Genomic DNA, 21,918 nt, shown 5'->3' on the forward strand with positions numbered 1-21,918 from the left:
GGGATTTGTGACCCACAATATTCACGCACTGGCCAATAAGAGAATATTACTTACAATAGGGGCCTACCTAGAGCTCACTGCTCAATGAGAAGTCACATTGACTTACAATGAGGATTATACTAATCCAAAGATCTGTACTGCTTTACAATAGCATCTCCAATGCCAGATTCAGTACCGGTTCTAACTATGTTCTTTACATATACCCTTGACCTATAATTCGCACATTAGGTCTGCCTAATAATTTTCTCTTATGATTGCTATTCATCCTCTCTAAATGTCTACAATGATCTCCTTTATATACAAGAGTCATTTTATAATTTGCCAAGTCGGCTTACAATAATAAACAAAATATTACATATCAAAAATCCTGTCGGCCTTTATGCCGGTATACATCTTTTCTTCCGTGCCGGTGCCAGTGTCGGTGTAGAGTGATCTTGTTGATGTCGGTGCACTGTCTTGCTTGTGTAATGCTTTGCTAGTATGAAGTCTTGCCGGTGCCATAGGATTGCAAGGTTTCCATCAATGACAAAACCTTCAATCACACACAATGTCTCGTTGGAGTGTCCATATGCCAACAATCTCCCCCTTTGGCATTGATGGCAACACTCATGAGAAATTTCAAAAAGTGTCCAAAATGTGTAGTCCAAAAAAAATTTACCAAAAAGAATGTTTACCAAAAATATGAAGGGCTCCCCCTGAGCATATGATTCCTGTCTTTGAACTTTCTCATCCTACTACTCCCCCTTTGGCATTAATGACGAAGGTTGTCAAGATGTTAGTAGAGTTTGTAGTCATATCCTCAACCTTGTAGTTGGGTAGTTATTATCTAAAAAAGATCACCCAAAATTAAGTTTATACTATCCATAAACTTTTTGCTATATTTTATTGTTGTTTCAGTCCTCTTCATAGTACCGGTGAGATGTTGTAATTGCTCTGTCGGTGTTTTACTTCCCTGTGCTAATGCCTCTGAGATTTCCTTTCGTAGAGATGCTAGATAGTCCAATCTTGGACTCAGTTTGAATCTCAAGTGTTTTGCCTTGTTTATTATTCTCTCTTTCTCTCTTTCCTGTTGAAGCAATTCTTCCTCAAAATTTGCTAACTTATCTTCAAAAACAGATAGTGAATCCGGTGAGTTGACAAAATTGTCTGCAAGCTTATTTATCTCATCCTGTGTCTTGCTTATTTTCTTGTCAATGTCTACAGTCAAGAAGTTTGTTTTGCATGTGTCTTTATACAGATTTTTATATTCTTTCAACAAACTACACAGTTCCGGTAGAAGTGTGTCAAAGTCTCTGTTACACTTCTTTATTTCTTCTTCAAAGAATTTCTATTTCTCCTTTTCTACTATGTCCTTTACTAATTCTTCCTTTATTTTATCAATATTTCCAGAAATGTATTTACATAATGTATCCAACTGTCCTAAAGAATCTTTATTATCTATATTACAATCAGGAGCAATTATCTTCAAAATTGGTATTGAATCATCTATTGCTTTGTAAGCTTGTGAGCTGCAATCAGTTATTTTCTTAATGGATTCAAGCAATACCTCAGTCACATTAGTTGACTTGAATGTTGATGATGATCCAAGAGTCTGAGTACCGATGGAAGTTACCATGCTTGTATTGACCTTTGGTAGGTCAGTTTGTGTTTGTATTTCTTTTAGCACTGGTTTTCCTGCTTCATTGCTTACCGATGGCATTGTTTCCTTGTGAGCCTGTTCCGGAGCCTTTAGCTCTGTTGGTTTCTTTGTTTGTGCCTTAGATTCCATCTTTTTCCCTGTATCCTTTGTCAGTTGCTCTGTATCTCCTGTTACTGGAGGCTTTTTAGCCATATCTTACTTCTCAGTTGTATCTTTATCAACTGTTATGTTGATCTTTTGGGTATCAACATTTACAGTGTATAGGACTTTAGGATTTGGATTACTATCCTCTGCATCCATGCTTTTTGCTGCCGGTTGGTCTTTAGGAGTTGTGATTTTCACAGGTGGAGGTAGGTTGTCTTTAACCTTTATGCTTGGAGGTCCACCAACTTTGCCTTTCCCTTTGTCCTTATCCTTCTGATATACCTTAATAGGCTTGGGATTCCTGTATTCTTCTTGTTTTTCCTTTTCAACCAAGAATATGTCCCAACCATCTTCTGTTTCCTCTGTAACTTCTGTAACTCTTCCTGCCATCAGTGAAATATGTCGGTGTGCAGTGGAGAAAACTGTCCGGTTTGCTTGAGCAATTAGATCATCAATTTCCTTTGGGGAGTTTACCAGATATACAGCATGTAGTTTTTCTATTTTTATTTTCTTGTCTAATTCAATCACTCGTTGCCTTCTAGCCTCAAGTCTTTTGTATAAATCATCAGGTATTTCATTGATAACTTCCATCAAAAACTTTTTGAACATGTCCATATGCAGTATTACACTCTCCTCAACTTGCCCTTTCTCATCAGCAGATAGGGTGTCATAAATTTTCCCTGTGTTTTTCAGTTTTCCTTCCTCTGTGATCTCATTTAGCAAAATGTCTAGAGGTGCCAAGTCAGTTTTTGTCTTTTTCATTTTCTTAGGAGTTAGCTTCTTTTTAGGTGTGACCTTTCTGACCGGAGATCTCACAGCTTGTTGCTTTTGCCTTGTCCTTCTAGGTGAAGGAGTGGTTGTCGATGAGGGATCTCTTTTCCTAACAACTCTTTTAAAAGTTGCTGGCATGTCACCTTCCAAAGAAGTACCTACCAGTGATAGATGAGCTTCAGGTTGTGGGGCAGCCAACTCATCTTTAGTTATGTCAGTTTTCTTTAATACATCTTCCTTAATGGCCTTTGCTTGTCTGGATCCTTTTCTCACAAATGCCTCTACCTTCTTCACTCTTTTCTTGGACTGTATTTGGCTTTCTATGGTTTCAGCACTACCAAATACTTCTTCCTTAGGTTCATTGGGGGCTTCCAGAAGTGCTTTGGCATAAGTTTCAACTATGTAGTCATCTGTCTCATAGCCCATTTCTGTTACCTAGATTGTCCTTGGGATGACTGCTTCCATCCATATTTCATCCTTTTTAATAATAAAGCATATATCATCTTTGTATTTATCTATAATTTTCTGAGATAACCTTATCCTTTTCTTCATTTTTGTCTTTAATGCTTGGAAAAAGTCATGAATGTTGTTTTCCTTGTTCTCACCCATGGTAAATAGTTCTGTCAATTTCTTTCCTACCGGTATGTCATATCCTAGTTCTTTATATCTTATATTGGGAACCTATTTTGTTATATGAAGCATTAGGCATACTAACAGATTTCCAAATCTGAAAGTTCCTTTCTTATCCTTCTTTATCTTTCCAAGGTTGTCTATCAGTTCATCCTTTAACCATTCACAGATATCAATTTTTGCATTGTCTGTTATCATATCATAAGCACTCTTAATGCATAAACTTGAAATTGAGTTAAGTCTATTAGCATGAGTGGCTTTGTAACCTAATATCATACTTAAGAATCTCACATTTGTATCCTTTACATCGTTAACCCCACACCTGTTAGGTCTATGACTAAATCATTTGAAACCTTCTTGTTTTTGTCTGGTCTTTTACCGGTGGTCGGTAACCCTATGACAGCCTTTACCGCTTCGTTGGTGATCTTATGATTTGCATCTAACCAGAAAAATTCTCCATGAACTCTGCTTAACACTATCCTAATCACATCCTTAGGAAATTCAGGAATGCTAAGGATTTCTGTGAATCCTAGGGTTTCAATAACTTTTTGTTCAGCTTTAACATTGCCGGTATCATCACATATCTTGATTTTATACATGGTTTTAATTTCCTCGTCTCCTAACTCTTCAATATTGCAGTGAATGTACATTCTAGGGCCTTCAACATATACAACACCTTTAGGGCTTTGAGAAAATGCACCTAAGGTATCATCCTTCTTTGCTATTTCAGGGACTAACTGAAATATGGGCCTAGGTCTTTTAATTACTTCCACAACAGTAGGGTTCGCTATGTATTCAATTGCAAAGGTGGATGCCATGATTAAATACCTTTTTCTGTCTTGGATGAATGATTGCTTGGAGTGCTTGCTTCTTGCTCGAAATGCCTTAGCTCAGAATCTTCGCGCTCTCTAAAAGTTTGAAATCACGGTGAAATGAAATGGAGCCAAAACCTTATTTTATAAAGTCTTTTTTGCTATCTACCACATTAATTGCATGCCGGTTAAGTATTCACTTAACATTGTTTGCCGGTTAAGTAATTTTCAACTTCTTATCTCTAACCAAGGGAATAATAGCACATGTGTCATTAGATTGCCAAACCCTCAAGGAAATTTTCTTCAATTAGATGAAGAACTTCCTGCCGGTGGAGCACTGCTTTGTCCTGCCAGTGAAGCATTTGTTGGTTTTACCGGTGGAGGAGTATTCCCAATATTTAGATCAACTTTTCTAATCCGTTGCTTTGAGAATTCTTGCTTAACCTCTTCAACTTTTTCTTTACCTTTCAAGCTAGCACTTTTGTTGTCTACCGGTGTACCTTTACTTGTACAAAATTTAGCAATATGCCCAACCTTGTTACATGCATAACAAGTTACATTATTTTTTTGAATAGCTTTCCCATAACCTATGTCTGTTTGTGTTCTGCATTGATTAGATAAATGTCCAAATCTTCCACAAACATAACATCTCACATTCATTCTACAGTTTTCAGAGTTATGACCAACTTTGTTGCATTTGGAACATTGATCGATGGGTGTATTGATATTCTGATAATTCCTAGATCTACATTCATTTGCCCTATGACCATACTTATTACAGTTAAAGCATTTTCCATTGAATTTATAAGCATTAGGTGGTCTTACCGGTTTGTTGTGATCCTGAGTATTTGCAGTACCGGAGCTTTCACCAATTTCAAAGCCAATTCCAGAAGTGTCACCTTTGGGTTTTTGATTCTTCAATAAGGTACCAAGTTCTTCTGAGCTTTTCTTGAATTTTTCTTTATGTTGATTTGCAGTTTCCAATTCCCTTTCCAAGATTTCTTTTTGTCTCATTAGTTCATTTGAGTCATTCTGAGTATGCATCAGATCTGTCTTCAACATGTCATTTTCATAGCTAAGTCTTGTGTTCTCATTTGTTGCATCACTTAGTCTTCTGGTCAATTCTTCTTCATTCTTCTTTCTGTCCTCAATCTCTTTGCAAAATCTCATAGTCATATCCTGCATTTCATTTTTTGTTGTCATGATCTCTTGTTTCAGCTTGCTTATCATATCATTAAGTGATTCCTTTTCATCATTCTCATTTTGCAATTTTTCACAAAGTTCTCTTCTCTTATTTCTTGTAACAGTAAGATTTTCTTGAAGTGCCTGAATGATATCCTGAGCTGCTCTTAAATCATCTTCTAATTTGATATTTTTCAACTTCTCTATATCATAGTCAGTAAGAGCCCCTTCAAGTTGCTTGATCAGATTTTCCATCTTTACTGATGTCAAGATCTTCCTCAAGCTATTAGGCTTCTAAAAATAGAGGACCAAGCTCTGATACCAATTGTTAGGATTCCCACAGATATTGAGGGGGGGGGGTGAATCAGTATCTAACCGGTGATAAGAATTTCTTAAGTTAAAACATGCAGAACATAAAATAGCAGTATACCGGTATGAAAGAATTAATGCAATAAACAGAATCAGAAACATCCACATGAAAAGAACACCATAACACAAGATGTTTAACGAGGAAACCCGGTGTGGGAAAAACCTCAGTGGGATTTGTGACCCACAATATTCACTCACTGACCAATAAGAGAATATTACTTACAATAGGGGCCTGCACATGCAGGAAGGCCAACTGCCTAGAGCTCACTGCTCAATGAGAAGTCACACTAACTTACAATGAGGATTATACTAATCCAAAGATCTGTATTGCTTTACAATAGCATCTCCAATGTCAGATTCAGTACCGGTTCTAACTCTGTTCTTTACATATACCCTTGACCTATAATTCGCACATTAGGTCTACCTAATAATTTTCTCTTATGCTCACTACTCTTCCTCTCTAAATGTCTACAATGATCTCCTTTATATACAAGAGTCATTTTACAATTTTCCAAGTCGTCTTACAGTAATAAACAAAATATTACATATCAAAAATCTTGTCGGCCTTTATGCCAGTATACATCTTTTCTTCTATGTCGGTGTTGGTGCCGGTGTAAAGTGATCTTGTTGATGTCAGTGCATTGTCTTGCTTGTGTAATGCTTTGCCGGTATGAAGTCTTGCCAGTGCCATAGGATTGCAAGGTTGCCATCACTGACAAAACCTTCAATCACACACAATGTCTCATTGGAGTGTCATATGCCAATAGATTGTAGTCAATTAGAAGATTTGTTGCTCAGTTGGCAGATAAGTGTCAACCATTTACTCATTTGTTGCACAAGAATGTTCATTTCAAATAGGACAATCAATGTGAAGAAGCATTCAACAAAATCAAGGAATATCTTATGCAACCACCCGTCCTAACATCACCAATTCAAGGTAAGTCGTTGTTACTATATGTATCACCCACATAAGTATCATTAGGAGTTATGCTCGCACAACAAGATAATGAAGGAAAAGAACGAGCTATCTACTACATCAGCAGAACATTAGTGGGATACGAGCTAAATTATTCACCAATAGAAAAAGTATATTTAGTAGTAGTGTTCGCTTCTCAAAAATTGCAACACTATCTACTCTCTCACTCAATCAAACTAATTGCTCAAATAGATCCATTAAAGTATTTTCTCAACAAGGCGACATTAACAGGAAGACTAGAAAAATGGGTCATGATCCTGAGTGAATTTGATATTGAATATGTGGATAGAAAATCTATCAAGGGACAAGTCATTGCAGACCAGCTGGAAGAAGCACCGCTTCAAGATGATCATCCCTTAAACATTGAATTTCCAAATGTCGATATCCTCACAGTCACCAAACAGACATGGCAGTTGTACTTTGATGGTTCATATACCCATCCTAGATCAGGTTCAGACATTTTATTCATCACACTGCAAGGTCACACAATTCCAAAGGCATATAAATTGATTTTCCATGCACCAACAATACAACAGAATATGAAGCTTTGCACACAAGAATCAAGATGGGCATAGAATGGAACATCACACAACTACAGGTTTTTGGAAACTCTCAGCTCATTATCAATCAAATTAATGATGATTATCAAACAAAGGGTGACAAACTAATGCCTTATAAAAAGATGGTAGATGATTTCAAGAAGTATTTTGTAGAAATCACTTTTGAGCAAATTCCAAGAAATGACAACAAAGTAGTAGACGCCATGGCAACACTTACTTCTCTACTTCAGACACAGGAAAATCGAGAGGGTTACAAATTCCTGGTGGAAGAGTTGTTTTACCCTTCCCATGACTGTCCTGATTCCCAAATTATCTGTCACCTTGTTGGGCATGATTCTTCCCGCTATGGCCAAATTTATGCATACCTGAAAGATAACACCCTCCCTCCTAGCTTGTCAAAGAACCAAAAGCAAAATTTCATCCACCAATCCTCTCATTATACTCTTGTCACGAATACCCTTTTTAAATGAGGTTTGGACGGTGTTCTCTTAAGATGTCTTGAACAAGAACAATCTGAAAAAGCCTTAAACAAAGTCCATAACGACATTTGTGGCACTCATTCAAGTGGTCTTACCCTTTTGAAAAAACTCATACGCTTGGGCTATTATTGGCCAACTATGGAATGAGATTCTTTTCAGATAGCTAAAACATGCAAACAATGTCAGATCCATGGCAATTTAATTCATGCACCAACGCAAGAGCTTCATGCTTTGGCAAAATTTTGGCCTTTCTAGCAATGGGGTCTTAATCTAGTAGGATATATAAATCCTCCTTCATCCAATGGTCACAAATCCATCCTCGTAGCTCTAGAATATTTTACAAAATGGATTGAGGTAGTACCTTTCACAAATATCATTGGAAAACAAATTGCTGCACTTATCTTGAACTACATCATATGTCTCTACGGCATACCCATGACCATTATCACTGATAATGGGAGACTGTTCAAGAACCAGGATGTACAAGACATTTGTGATAAATTTCAGATCCAACATAGATTCTCTACACCCTATTATCCATAAGAGAATGGACAAGCAAAAGCATCAAACAAAATAATTTTGAAGATCCTCAAAAAGACAGTGAGTGATGTTGGCAGAGATTGGCATTATTCAATTGAACCCTACTCTATGGGTCTACCATACCAGTATCTGCACACCCACAGGAGCCACACCTTTCTCTCTTGTCTATGGATCAGAAGCAATACTGCCAATAGAAGTAGAGATACCTTCTCTACGCGTATCATTAAAAGGCCTCATCCCAGATGAAGAACAACGAGTATCTAGATTGCAAGAGCTAGAATTGATCCATGAACGATGCCAAAATGCCTTTGATCATTTGAAGGTGTATCAAGAAAGAATGTGTCGAAGCTATAATCACAAGGTCAAACCAAGAGCATTTCAAATTGGAGAACTAGTGCTAAAGGAAAATCCACGCAACCAGTCAAATTGAGAAAAGAAAGGGAAGCTTGAACCAAACTGGTTGGGTCTGTTTATTGTCATAGCAACATTTGGGTCAAGAGCCTATCATCTATCAACGCCAGACGGGGATCAGCTCAAGGAACCCATCAATAGCATGCATCTGAAAAAAATTATGTCTAAAAGCAGAAAATCCAAAAACAATGAAAAAGAAGAAAATCAAAAAAAAAAATCAAGAAAAAGTGTAATAAAAATAAGTAGTGAAAACCTAGAAACAGACGCTACTTGTCAGCTAGCTCTTCCATCTATTAGTTCATGCATCCTTCCACTTGCAATCATTTTCATAAGCACTGTTCATATCCATAATAAAGCATTTTGTACATACGCAAGCCTCTCAGGTGACTTCTCACCATGGTTTGGATCATTGTATATACCAAATAAAGTATGTTTCTGGACTAGGGGAAAAATCCTGAACCTAGATAGTGGCAAAATTTTCTTGAGCTTAATTAAACATGTAGAACAATAGTTAGGCAACACTTATCAAGCGAGAACTAAGACACATCCAATGTTGAACACAAGATCAAATTATCAACCATCAATTATCAAACTAAAAATATAGCAAACACATATCAATGGATGATATCTTTTGACTAATGGTTTTAACACTTTATCAACAATGGTTCAACTTGTATATCTTGATTTTTGCTATCATAATTCCTAAGTGACTCAAGGATGTCTTTTACTAGAGGAACAAGGAAGGAACATGATATTTTCATGTCCACTGTCTATAAATTAATCGTTAATATGTGCAAGTTTGTCTCAGCAAATGATCATCAAAGTATCATCGAGGACATTTCAGATTTGCATATAAGAATGGTTAATACCGCATGTTTTACACAAGCAACACTCAAGTCATCTTGGTTCAATTATACCTCGATGCTTGTGTTAACTTGCAATATCAAAACCCAGGAAAGTAGTACTCAGGTCATCATGGTTCAAGTATACCATCGATGTTTGCAATCACTTCCCACATTTTAAAGGCTCAATGATGATAAAAAGAAATGACCAAATGATTGGTTTGATCGCAGCATTGCATTTCATTTGCATTTGCATATTTAAAGTAGATTGCATGTCATTTTGCATGGGATCACAAGAGCTCATCTTTTCCAAGGCCAAAAGCTTCAACATAGTGTTATCTTTCTTATTAAGTGATTGAGTACATTGTACATTAACAAAAATAATCAATTCATCCATCCTACATGATAAGTCAGTTCATTTCATCACATATAAGCATTGCATAATAAAACATCATTCATATAGATCATTCAATCATTCATTTAAAATCAATCATTCATGGCATAAATATCAATCATGTAAAGTGGCATCATCATTGCATTGCATTGCATCCATCTCATATCCATTTGCATAGATAGAATCATAAAAGCATCATAAAAATAGGAAACATTTCATTGCACGTGCATCACATAGTACATAAATACATTCATCATTTAAATACTGCATTATCATATAGAAAGCATACATCCATCATCTAGAGTCTATAGCCATATAGAAAGTAAAGCATACATCATGAAAGTAGTTGCACAACATAATCATATAGCAAATAGAATGCATCCATAATCTCATAGGTCACATAGAATGAATAGAATCGACTGCATATCATATCATAAAAATAATCAATGTCCGACGTACAATAAAATCACCAAAATATATTAGATACATCACAATAATACATCATGGGAATCATCAATATATCATCACAAGTGTATACAAAATCAGATCAATGATCAATCTCTCATATCAATGTCAACTAGGACGATGAGCAGGACTTTCTCCAGATGTTGTGAGCCTAACCGAATCTCATGCTACTCCCCCTAATGCATCAGCACATCTAAATCTTTCTACAATGGGATATCAACAAAATGTCAGTTCTTTATCCAATCAATGAGTTTGATCAATTGATCTGCTATCCTAACCGCTCACTAGAGATTTCCATCAATCTCTTTGAGCACCCATCAGTGATGTTCATTCATCATGAGGTCACACATCTATTCTATCAAAACTTGAGTTTACATCATTGATGCTCATCATTCATGAAGTCAATCAAACTCATCCTATCAAATCATCAAATATTGAGTTTATATCATTGACTCTCATCTATCATGAGGTCAATCAAACTCTATCAATCATCAAATCAATCAAAACATCAAAGTAATCAGAGAACTGACATTTTCATCAACCAAAGTTGCATAAATCAAATATCTTTATCAGGAAATCAATTTCGCACTAAATCCAAACAATCAAACAAAATCACCAATTTTCTCAATTTATCTCCCTAGGGGGCATCCTCGCATCGTTATCTATCAATCAGCGTCTAGGGCATCATATTGAGATCAAATCGACATCGAATCATATCGCATCGACATCATCAAATCGATATTTTCTTTGAATCAATGTGTCGTCACACAATGCTTCAAAGAGGGGCAAAATGTATACACCTAAAAATGGTCTGAAGATAATTAATTAAATACACATTTATTTAATTAATAACCCTTCCCAATTAATTGAATTTGCAAATAATTTGATTAATTTCCCCATTCATCTACTTATAAATAAATCTAAGGATTTATTCATTAAGTTCATTTCAATAATCCCCTTTGATTAATTAATTCCCTCCATTTAATCAATTCTTCTAATCCCATAGTTAAAATTAATAAATCCAATTTTGTTGAGATTAATTATCCATTTTCCTAATTATTTGAATTTTTAAATTCAAATGAGAACATGGCTCCTAACTTCTAGCCACCTAGCTTAACCACCCCCTAACCTAACCCATTCTATCTAATCATGGGTTTAACTAACCCTATCCTATCTTGTACATCCTAACCTCTTTTATTCTAACCTCTTGTGGGTTGGATATCCCCTCCTTGAGACACATGGCACTTTTGTCACATGTCTTCTCCCTTGGACACTTTCCCTCTCATGAGCAATGTTCCTTGACACTTGTCACCATAGGGATGAAAAGTGTAACCTCTTCTCCAACTTCCTCAATTATAGCCCTTGATATCTTCAGATCGAATCTAGACCATTGATTCTTGTCACCTCAACTTTGGCCTTTGAATTCCTATAAATACCCCTAATTTTGGAGCAATAAAGATCCCTTGCATTCATATTTTTTGCATACTTACTATAGGCATTTTACATCTTGATCATCTAGCAATAATTGTTAATTAGATTAATCATAGTTTATTTTCATATTAATCTAGTTACATTTTGTCAATCATGTAGCTTGAATAGATCATTCTAGCTAAATCCTACATCAATCATCATGCATCTCATATCATTTTCATAACCAATCATGATTAAGTAACTACTCAACTCTTGAGTTGTCACTATTGGAGGTCATTGCTCCGCTGAGAGCCAAAAATTCTACAACCTTCAAGGTCCTCGAGAATAGAGGAAGATGGAACATTTGAAAGGAGGCTATGGGTTTGCATCTTTAATTTAGCTTTTGTATTTTCTTCCTACTTATGTTTTATTGTCTCATCTATGTGTATGCTTGTTTCCATTGACATGCATTTTTAGCATCATAGTTCTTTCTCTCATCATGTATTGCTTGTCTATAAAACTGCTAGGGTCTCCCCAACAAGATATGGCAAATATCCATAGGCATAATATCACACAAAAATTCATCATGATAATTTCTAATTTTCAATTTCACCAAACATTGCTCACTTACTAATATCTTATGATCATCTTGAATCCATGCTATCTGATAAGGCTTAGGGTGTTTCAATCTTTCCAGGTTTAACTTATTCACCATCTCCTTTGAGACAAGATTATTCAAACTACCACTATCAATAATGACTTTACAACGCTCACCATATACCTTACATCTGATCTTGAACAAATTCCTCCTCTGCAAGGGCTCCTCTTCATCTCTGGTATGACACAAAGCTCTCCTCATCATCAACAATTCTCCATCTTCTGGTTTGTTAGCTAATCCATTATGGTCTTCTTCTATCAATGTTGTTCTCCCACTTCTTTCTGCCTTTCTACATTCAAAGGTATGATGTCCTTCTCCTCCACACTTAAATTGAGTTCCTCTAAATTCTCTTTCATCTTGTCTTCTATCATCTTTTCCATAACTCTCATTTTGGTATCCATCAGGTTCTCTCCTCTGATAAAAGTTTATGTCATCTTTCCAATATGAACTACCATCTTTGCTAAATTCCTTGTCCTTTCTTTGATCTGCATAGGTTCCTCTCCCTCCGAAATATCCTCTTCCTCCTTGAAATCTTCCTCTGGAAAACCTTCTGCCTCTACCTCTATACTCTTGTTCATGTCTTTTGTTCAATTTCTCTTCTTCTTTCAGGGCATATTGATAAGCTTCTTCGACACTTTGCAACTTGATTAAACCGATTTCATCTGGTATAGACATTTGCAACCCATTCAAATATCTCGCAACTTGTTCAACCTCATCATCAGTATGTCTAGATATGATATTCAATTTGTAGAATACTTCGGTATACTCCTTCACAATAGATTCCTTCTACTTTAGGTTTTGTAACTTCCAAAATAGATTCACTTGATAATCAGCTGACATAAACTTTGATTTTAACTTGTTAACGATTCGCTCCCATGATTTGATCTTCTCTTTACCTATTCTCTGTTTATCTACCTGCAAATGTTCCCACCAAAGAGATGCATGACCTTTCAACTTAGTGCAAGCATATCTTACCTTCCTATTTTTCGCAGTGCCTTCAAAATCAAAATATTTTTCCCCCTCTATGATCTAATCTAACAATTCATCTGAATTCAACTTGTCATCATAATCCAGTGGGGTAAAATGTGGTATTGTATTCTCTCTAAACAATGCTCTTATAAACCTTTCTTCATCTGGATCGTTTGCTGGTGGATTTTCTCCTTGTTCTTCAGTTGCTGCTTCTTCTTCATCTTCTCTCAAATCTTCAACATGTCGACCTCTTCTCTAGGTCGTTTCAACGACTTCTAATTAGGCAGCAATTCATCTTAACATTTCCATCATGAAAATAATTTACAATCTGCCAGCAACATGCGAGCTACAAGATTCTGCTCACTGGCTTGAGTACATACATGCTCAATTACAGTATCGATCAACTCTGGACCTCTTAATCTCTAGATAGATCTTCTATGCTCTAAGAACTGATTTCTACAAGCTTAATTACATTGATTTATATGATCAGAAGGGATCTACGTCGGCCCAAGAAGAATCAAATGTTGATGAACAAGATGAAACGTGTAAAACCACCAGGTCAGCCTCCACCAAAGAGAATCCTTTGAAAAATCCAAAGGATGAAGAGTGGACCTAAGGGAAGGTCGGCCACATGCTAAGAAATGTTGGAAATGACGAATTGAAGCTCCACAAGCTACAAAAATAATCTGCAAGATTCGCCAAAAGCCAAAATAGGTTCAAGGGGTTTCAGTGTTCTAAGCTAGAAAAATGTCTCAGATTAAGCGATAACTTACCGGGAAAAGATCCAAAGGTCTCGTGGACTTAGGATGAGGCAAATGAACATGTCCAAAATCTACATCTAGCTCCACAAGATCTAGTGAGAATGCAAAGAAACGCAAAATGAAATGCTGAAACTGCAAAATAGGAACGAACTGAAAGAAAATGTTTTTGGTTGATGCAAGATTGCCAAGAACCAGGGATGCTCCTGCATCACTTAGGCTTAGGTTGTTCAATTAAGTTCACAAAATTGTTGTTGACTTCAAGTTACATATATCATTAGCAACTATAAAGACCGGATCATTATGCTCAACAACATGGGTAGAATGAGAATTAAAAGGACTGACTTAAAGATTTGCAAATTTTGATTAGGAGGTGCCATGGATTTATTCTCTTTATCATTCACACCATCCACTACTATAGTATTAGAATCAATAAGATCTTGGATGTCATGCCTCAATATAAAGCACTTCTTAGTATCATGGTCAACTTGACAATAGAATTGGAAATAGGCTTTGGGATCAAAAGAAGGCAGTAAAGGTTTGGAAGAATCTATGGGATGGGTAGGAGGAAGCTTCATCGTATTATAATTAATCAATTTAAGCATGATTCTATGCAATGATTTAGAAAGAGGAGTGAAGTTTTGATGTTTGATGTTGAAAAGAAGGGAGTTACAATGGGTGTTATGGTTGGCACTTAAGAATCAATATGATTGGAAGAATTCTTGTTGGTATTGATCTAGATGAAGTTCTTGTTTTTTTTTTTAGTTTTAAAAGTTTTGATGAGACTCTTCATTCTTATCAACTGGAGTCCACGATGAAGAAGGTTCATATTGGCTCACTTAAAGCTGATAATTATGAGATGTCATACACAATTGTGTGAAAGATGCATAATCAAAAAACAAAAGCTCATCTCTAATATATTTTTATAAATTGTCAAGGAAAATTCTTTGAACATCACCATCAAGCGTAAGATAGGCAATTTGTGAATGCAAATTTTTATATCTACCAATGAAATCGGTCACTTTTTCCTTAACACCTTTACAATGCACCAAATCAATAAAAGTAATTTGTGGACCAATATTGTTGAAAATGTTGGACAAATGCATTAAATTTTAGAAAAGTATCAATTGAATAAGGAAGCAAAGAGAAAAAAAACATTGCAAATATTTTTCTCTTAAGGTATAGGTGAATAGTTTCACCATAAGTCTTGGGTCATATTGGAAATCACTACACAAAGTTGAAAATATTTTTACATGATTTTGGGGTTCACCTTATCCATTATACTTCTCCAAATGGGGAACCTCATTGTGTTGTGGGAGAGGATTATGAAGGATGCTAATGGAAAGTGGGCTAGGGGTAGAATATGTAGGAATAGTGGATTTGGATTGACTTATGGAAGCCAATTGTTGTTATAAAGATGAAACATTTAAATCAAATGGTTTATGGTGGCTTTTGTGGATGAATTGGATTGAAAAATGTTGGATTGTGATGGAGAATTTGAAGGTGTAGTATAATAGGCAGTTGGAACATTATGATAGGTGGGTAAAGGAGATGGTTGGGAAACAAATGATGATAAGTTGAAGGTGGTATGTAGGAGTATTGATTAATATTGATTCCCCCCATTACTAACATGTGTAGCATTAACATTTTGTGTAGAGGTAGCCGTGATGGAAGAAGTATATGTAGGCACATTATCACATTTCAAGCCAACTTATCGGCAAAAATGAATTTAAGTTTTTCTAACTAAAAATTAATTTTAGTCAAAGATATGGTCTATATAGATTCATTATAGATAAGTTATATATGGACCACAACTTTTCCAATTGAAAGTGTCTACTAAATGTATATTTTATATTATTTAGGGTCTATTTACGATTTTTTTTTTGAAAAACTCGATGTTTCAACAACTCCTACTCTTATAAATAATAGTTTTTTTGAAATGTAAAAATACCCTTTTATAGATATACAAGTGAATATTCCAAAATATATCTATTTTGATAATTAAATTATTTTTTATATTTTATATTTATTTTCATTCAAAGTAGGTCATCAACACTTAAATATAAGACTGATTATCTTGACAAGAAAAAATACTAAAATTTATTTAAAAACTTTGAAAAAAATATGATGCTTTAGAGAAAAGAATCTATGTCAAGATTATATAATTATTTTATAATTAGGATAAATAATGAATAAAAAAGGTGGCAGCAAATGGAAAAAATTATATTTCAGTACATGAAACTTTTCAAATTTATTGAAAAATATATATTTATAAAAAACAGTAAAAAATATATCCATGCACTAAAGTTTCAAGTTATCAATATACACAAAAAAAAATTGAAGAAAAAAAGGTAACATTTATTAAATAAAGTGTGGTGGCTTGTGTAACTTGAATTTTAGCATTGTATCAGCAACTAAATTATAGTATTTATTTTATACAAAACTATATTCAAATATTTTTTAAAATTTTTATAAAAAATTACAAATATAAAATACAAAAAAGAATGTACATTTTATTAGTTTGCATCATTTCAAAATTTAAAACATATATTTCACTTTCTATTGATTCAATTTAAAAAGTTGAATCAGCACTAGTCATTTCCTTTATAAAAGTGTGACACAACTTTGTACTTTTACCCATTAGGCAAAGATATGGGAATAGGAATGGAAGGCTCAACTTGGTTTGAAGGATTTGCATGTCCAAGAACTTTAACACATCTTTTCATTGTCATAATGTTGTCATACACAACATGAGATATACCATGAAACACGTCCATACCATGTTCATCATTTTGAATCAACCTCCTTAAACCTTCAATCAAGGGGATTGTCTCTCCACCAAAGTGTTCTTGACTCACAAATTGTTGAATCCCTTCCAATTTCTTGTCGATGTTTCCTTGTTGTTCAATAGTCACTTGGGTTAAAGAGTCATCCTCATCATGAAAAGCATGAAGGGAACTATTCTCAATAGTGTTAGACATGTTAGATGTTGGATTGAAAAAGGATTCACCCAAATCTTAAGGAACAAGTTAATCAACTCAGGCTCAACAACTTTAGTGTTTGAACTTTGGGAAGTCATAAGTCTATAACTTCATCTCACCGAGATATTGGATTTAGGACAACAGGTAATGAAACTCATACAAAAAAAGAAGAAAAAGATAATGAAATAGATTTGTGTTCACAATGCTTCTTATACAATTGATAATGTAAACAACTATTAAAAAAACAAGTGATTAAACAATTTAATTTTCCAATAGAATGATCATTTAACCATCTAATTAAGAAAACTGAACTATAGAAATGATACATTCCAACAATAAATATCTCTACATCTGAAAATGATATGCAATAAAACTCAAATTTGAAGATCCAAATAAGAAACTATGCAATGAAAAAGTCAACTTCATAAAAATGTAAGGAAGTGGAATTAGGTTCACTAATCTAAACATGCAAACTAGGACACAAATCCATGCACGTAAACCCACATTGGGGAAACAATCAATACCTACCCAACTAGAAACCCTTGGGAGAGTTGGGCACAATGATTGGATTCTTTCATTTATTGAGTATAAATGTAATTGGATAAGAAAGAATGATGAAATGTAAGAACTAGGGTTAATGATGCAAAATTTATGGTAATCAACATAAATAGTAAGCTAGATAGAACAAATACGTAGACTCTGAGTGTCGATCCAGAAATAGGGAAGAGAATGGAACCTTAATTTGAGCCTAGAAATGTCAAACATTGGGGCTAAGCATCATTATCCGGAGGGTGTCTAATAAAGATTTTAGAAACAGATTGGGGATCATAATGTCGCTCAGAATATTTCCCTAAAGTTTCATTAGAAAAGTGTCAGACATTGACAACATTTACCACTATATAGCGTTTTTTGCTTCTCCAAAGTCTAGATCTCCTTGTCTCAGCCTGCACTTTCTATATTTATAATCCTTCTCTATTAAATTTGAAATGTGCACACACAAGAGAGGAAAAATAGTGTTGTCTTGATAGGAATTGCCTAGGTCAAACCCTAGGTTTAGAATTAACCCTATAATAAAGAATTGTTAGAAAAGAGAGCTTACCCTTGCAAGGTAGAGTCTAGATCGGGAATGAAATGTTGAATTGAAATGTTATACCTTCACTCATGAATCTTCCTTGCCTTGAAGTATTCATGAAAGATTGGTGTTGCTAGGTGGAAGACCATGGATGCCTTCACATAAATTTGATCATGAATTCCATCTCGAATGCTTGAAAATCCAAATAATTGACCTCTTCTTCACTGTCTTGAAGATGCTTGATTTCTTGCTCGCTTGAATTGAATTAAAAACTTGTGAAAAAATAATTGACGTATGTTTCAAATGAAGGGATAAGACTTGATTATACTTAACCTCATGAAACATGCTAAAAATTATGAAGAAGGCCGACATCGGGTAGCCGAAACTTTTTTCTATTGTTAGAGGGTTCAAATTTGGACCCCTTTTGCTTGGACTATGGCATGTAGTGCCCTAGGCTAGAAAATATAGGGCGAAGTTTGACTTTTTCTAGAGTGAGAGAATTGATAAAACTCTAATTTATCAATCAAAAAAACATAAGACTATAATTTAAAAATACAAAGCATGTCAATGGGCTCTTGGTCTATTGGTGAAATTGAATGGCTCCAAATGAGCCCACTAGAAATAAATCTTGCTGAGTGCAAGGCTCCAATATCGTTACAAAGTGTGACAATATGATTTACAAAATTGCTGCCTTATTGCCATCCTATATCCCTAATTTTTTTAATAGAAAACAACAGCATTAACGAGTGCACTATCAAGACTGAAAATGTTTTGATCAAAATGAAGTATTTCGCAAAAAAGACATGATTGAGTGCATGTGTTTTGATGGTTTGCAAATATGCATTAATATATTTTTGTATTGCATTATTTTGTATAGATGTGTATCCATTTGTTTCTTTATTTGATGCTTAGCTCCTGTATTGAGAAATCGAAAGGACCTAGATAGCAAATATACTTTGACTATTAATGTTTCACATGTTCCTATAAAATATGTTTTACTATTCTGGATCGCTTTCTAGCATGCAGTAAGCCCCACCTATTCAGCCTTCTGTGAGATTTGGAAGATCAGTAAAACACAATCTCTTTGGCTATCTTTCTGATATTGCCAGATTAATTAAATCCTGTATAAATTTATAAGTAGAAAACAATAGAGAGTCTAGGGAAAGGAGAGCACTCGCCTAATATGTAGAGCCATAAGTTATTAAACACATTTCACAGCTTTGTAAGAGAATATATATATTGAGTCACATGCATGTGGAACTAAACCAACTAGCTACCATCATGTTTCACGTTCAGTTTAAATAACCTTATTGATATTGGGAATGGTATATAAAAATGTCATTATTGGGAATAGTATTTTTTTAACTGACATTAAGTCTTTATTATGTTTTAATATATATAATTTAAGTAATAAAAAAATATTTCATACTATTTTATGAATAGCGTTTTTATGGGACATGTGCTGATAGTTTTAATACACACAATTTAACAAGCATAAAAACACCATAAAAGACATTCGATAGTCTTAATAGTTCTATAATAGAGCGAGCTTGGAAGCTGAATACAGAAGTGTATAGACAACTATTATGGGTAGGCTTTCTCCTTGTTTGTGCTTTATGATGCTCCTAATATTGCTCATATTTCTTGCCAAGGCACCTGCAACACAATCATGGGGGAGTGAGGGGCACTATATAACCTGCAAGATAGCTCAGGTACTACTCAATCACTATATTTTACATGAATGGTGAATAGATTAAGTGTATTTCAAGATGTTTGTGTATTACCATTTTTCATGACTATTGGTTTTGTTACTCCAAAAAATGCAGCCACTTTTAAGTGAAGCAGCTGCAAATGCAGTGCAAAAACTGCTCCCAAGCTCAGCTGAAGGAGATTTGGCTTCTGTGTGTTCATGGGCTGATACAGTTCGTTCTATATATCCTTGGTCTTCTTCTTTACACTTTGCCAATCCTCCTAATGTCTGTAACTATGACTACACTCGTAAGTGATTTTTTTCACCAATCTTGAGTTCTTTTCTTATATGCATATATATATATGTAGTCTCTGCATTAACTGCATTTTCCTTGTGGATTACTTTCAATGCCTGCAATCAGGGGACTGCCATAACACCCAGGGAGAAAAAGATATGTGTGTTGCAGGAGCTATCAACAATTATACATCTCAGTTAGCAAGCTATGGAGACTTGTCAACAGCAGTGCCATGTAAATCTGAGGATATTTTTTATTATTTTTTTTATTCTTATTTTATAAGGTGTCTGGTTCAAAGAGCACTGAAGAGAAAGAACCAGTAAGAAAACCTTTCAGTATTGCTCAAAATACACAAGCCTATCTACCCATTACAAAGGCCTCCTGGACACAGTCCACCAAAACCTTTCCCAATTACATAATAATTTCATTAGATATAAAGGAAGCTGCCATAAGAAGCATACAAGAGAAAACTGTCATTGTGAAACATCAGGAAGAACAGCATCCATCCAAAAAACTAAAGGATCAGCCAAAAATTTGAGCTCGAGCCACTCCTGTTTATAAAGCACATTTCTCCAATCCTTATCTGAAGTTCTCCACTTATTTAAAGTTTGTCGTGGGCAATTTGATTTAGGATGTTTAATGAAGTGGAATATTTTGGACAGATAATCTGGCAGAAAGTCTGATGTTCCTTTCCCACTTAATTGGAGACATTCATCAGCCTCTGCATTTGGGATTTATTAGTGATTTAGGAGGAAACAGAATCACAGTACAGTGGTACACAGAAGAAACAAATCTGCATAAAGTATATGCACATGCCTACTATAAATTTATTCATTCTTTTTCATCTGTTCTCAAGTTGGAGAATCGTTGGGAGTGACTATTTTCTTTTTACACGTGTGGGATTCGAAAATCATAAATGAAACTTTGAAAGAATTTTATGATCTAGAGGTTTCAGCTATGATAGAAGATCTTCAGAGAAACATAACAGTATGTAACTTTTACAGCTATTTTCTATTCCTTGTTCATATTTATTGTAGTTTTGATTTCAAGATTAAAGAAAGAGAAGGATGGGTAGCTGGGGCCATTAGAAAAAGCAGGGTTCTCAAGTCTGAAAACTAAGTTTTGTGCACCTTATTTTGGAGGAGGCAGGGGGGATGGTCAGATGAGGTGCCCACATGGGACAGCTGCTCCAAGGACTCTCTGTCTTGTATTGTAAGAAAACGTTTGATTCCTGCAACAATTTATAGCTGTTTACATAGAATTTTCTTCCTTGATCATGAAATTCATTACGTTGTATGATCACTATCAGCTATGCATCGGAGAGTATTAGCTTGGCTTGCGAATGGGCATATAAAGACGTTACTGCAGACGCTATTTTGGGAGGTAATTAGCAGAATTTTCCAGGTGAAGTTTTTCTAATTCATGATTTTTTATTTTATTCTAACAAAAAGATTTTGTAACTTGACAGATGATTATTTCCTCAGTCGGCTTCCAATTGTAGAAAAGAGACTTGCGCAAGGAGGTGTAAGATTGGCTGCAACACTCAATCGGATTTTCTCTTCTGGGATCGATTTTTCTAAGTGATTTACATACGTTTCAATTCTGCACTTAATTACTATGGCTACCTTACTTCTCACGTTAAGTAAAAAACAGTTGAATACATCCTATGATTAGTGTTGTATTTTGAGGTTTTTTATAATGTTAATGTTATACTAATTTCTTATTATGGATTATTTATTAGTACTTGCAGTTAGGCAATACTCTTGTAATGAAATTTTTTTTGTTATGCTTAAACAGTTATTAAAAAAAATTATTTTGATCAATCATAAACAAATATTTTTCTTTCTTTTAAATTTTTAAATTTATTTTAA

The 21,918-nt window shown here is 34.7% G+C and overlaps 1 protein-coding gene across 1 annotated transcript; it reads left to right on the top strand.

Moving 5' to 3' along the window:
• The first annotated feature begins 19,678 nt into the window (after positions 1-19,678).
• LOC131035380 (endonuclease 4-like) lies at positions 19,679-21,631 on the top strand. The gene is made up of 8 exons (XM_057967057.1): positions 19,679-19,774; positions 19,889-20,060; positions 20,174-20,281; positions 20,710-20,846; positions 20,939-21,034; positions 21,197-21,265; positions 21,358-21,430; positions 21,516-21,631. The coding sequence occupies exons 1-8, from the start codon at positions 19,679-19,681 to the stop codon at positions 21,629-21,631; spliced, it is 867 nt and encodes a 288-aa protein (XP_057823040.1).
• The last annotated feature ends 287 nt before the right edge of the window (positions 21,632-21,918 follow it).

This window comes from Cryptomeria japonica, chromosome 2 (assembly GCF_030272615.1).
Source record: "Cryptomeria japonica chromosome 2, Sugi_1.0, whole genome shotgun sequence".
NCBI lineage: Eukaryota > Viridiplantae > Streptophyta > Pinopsida > Cupressales > Cupressaceae > Cryptomeria > Cryptomeria japonica.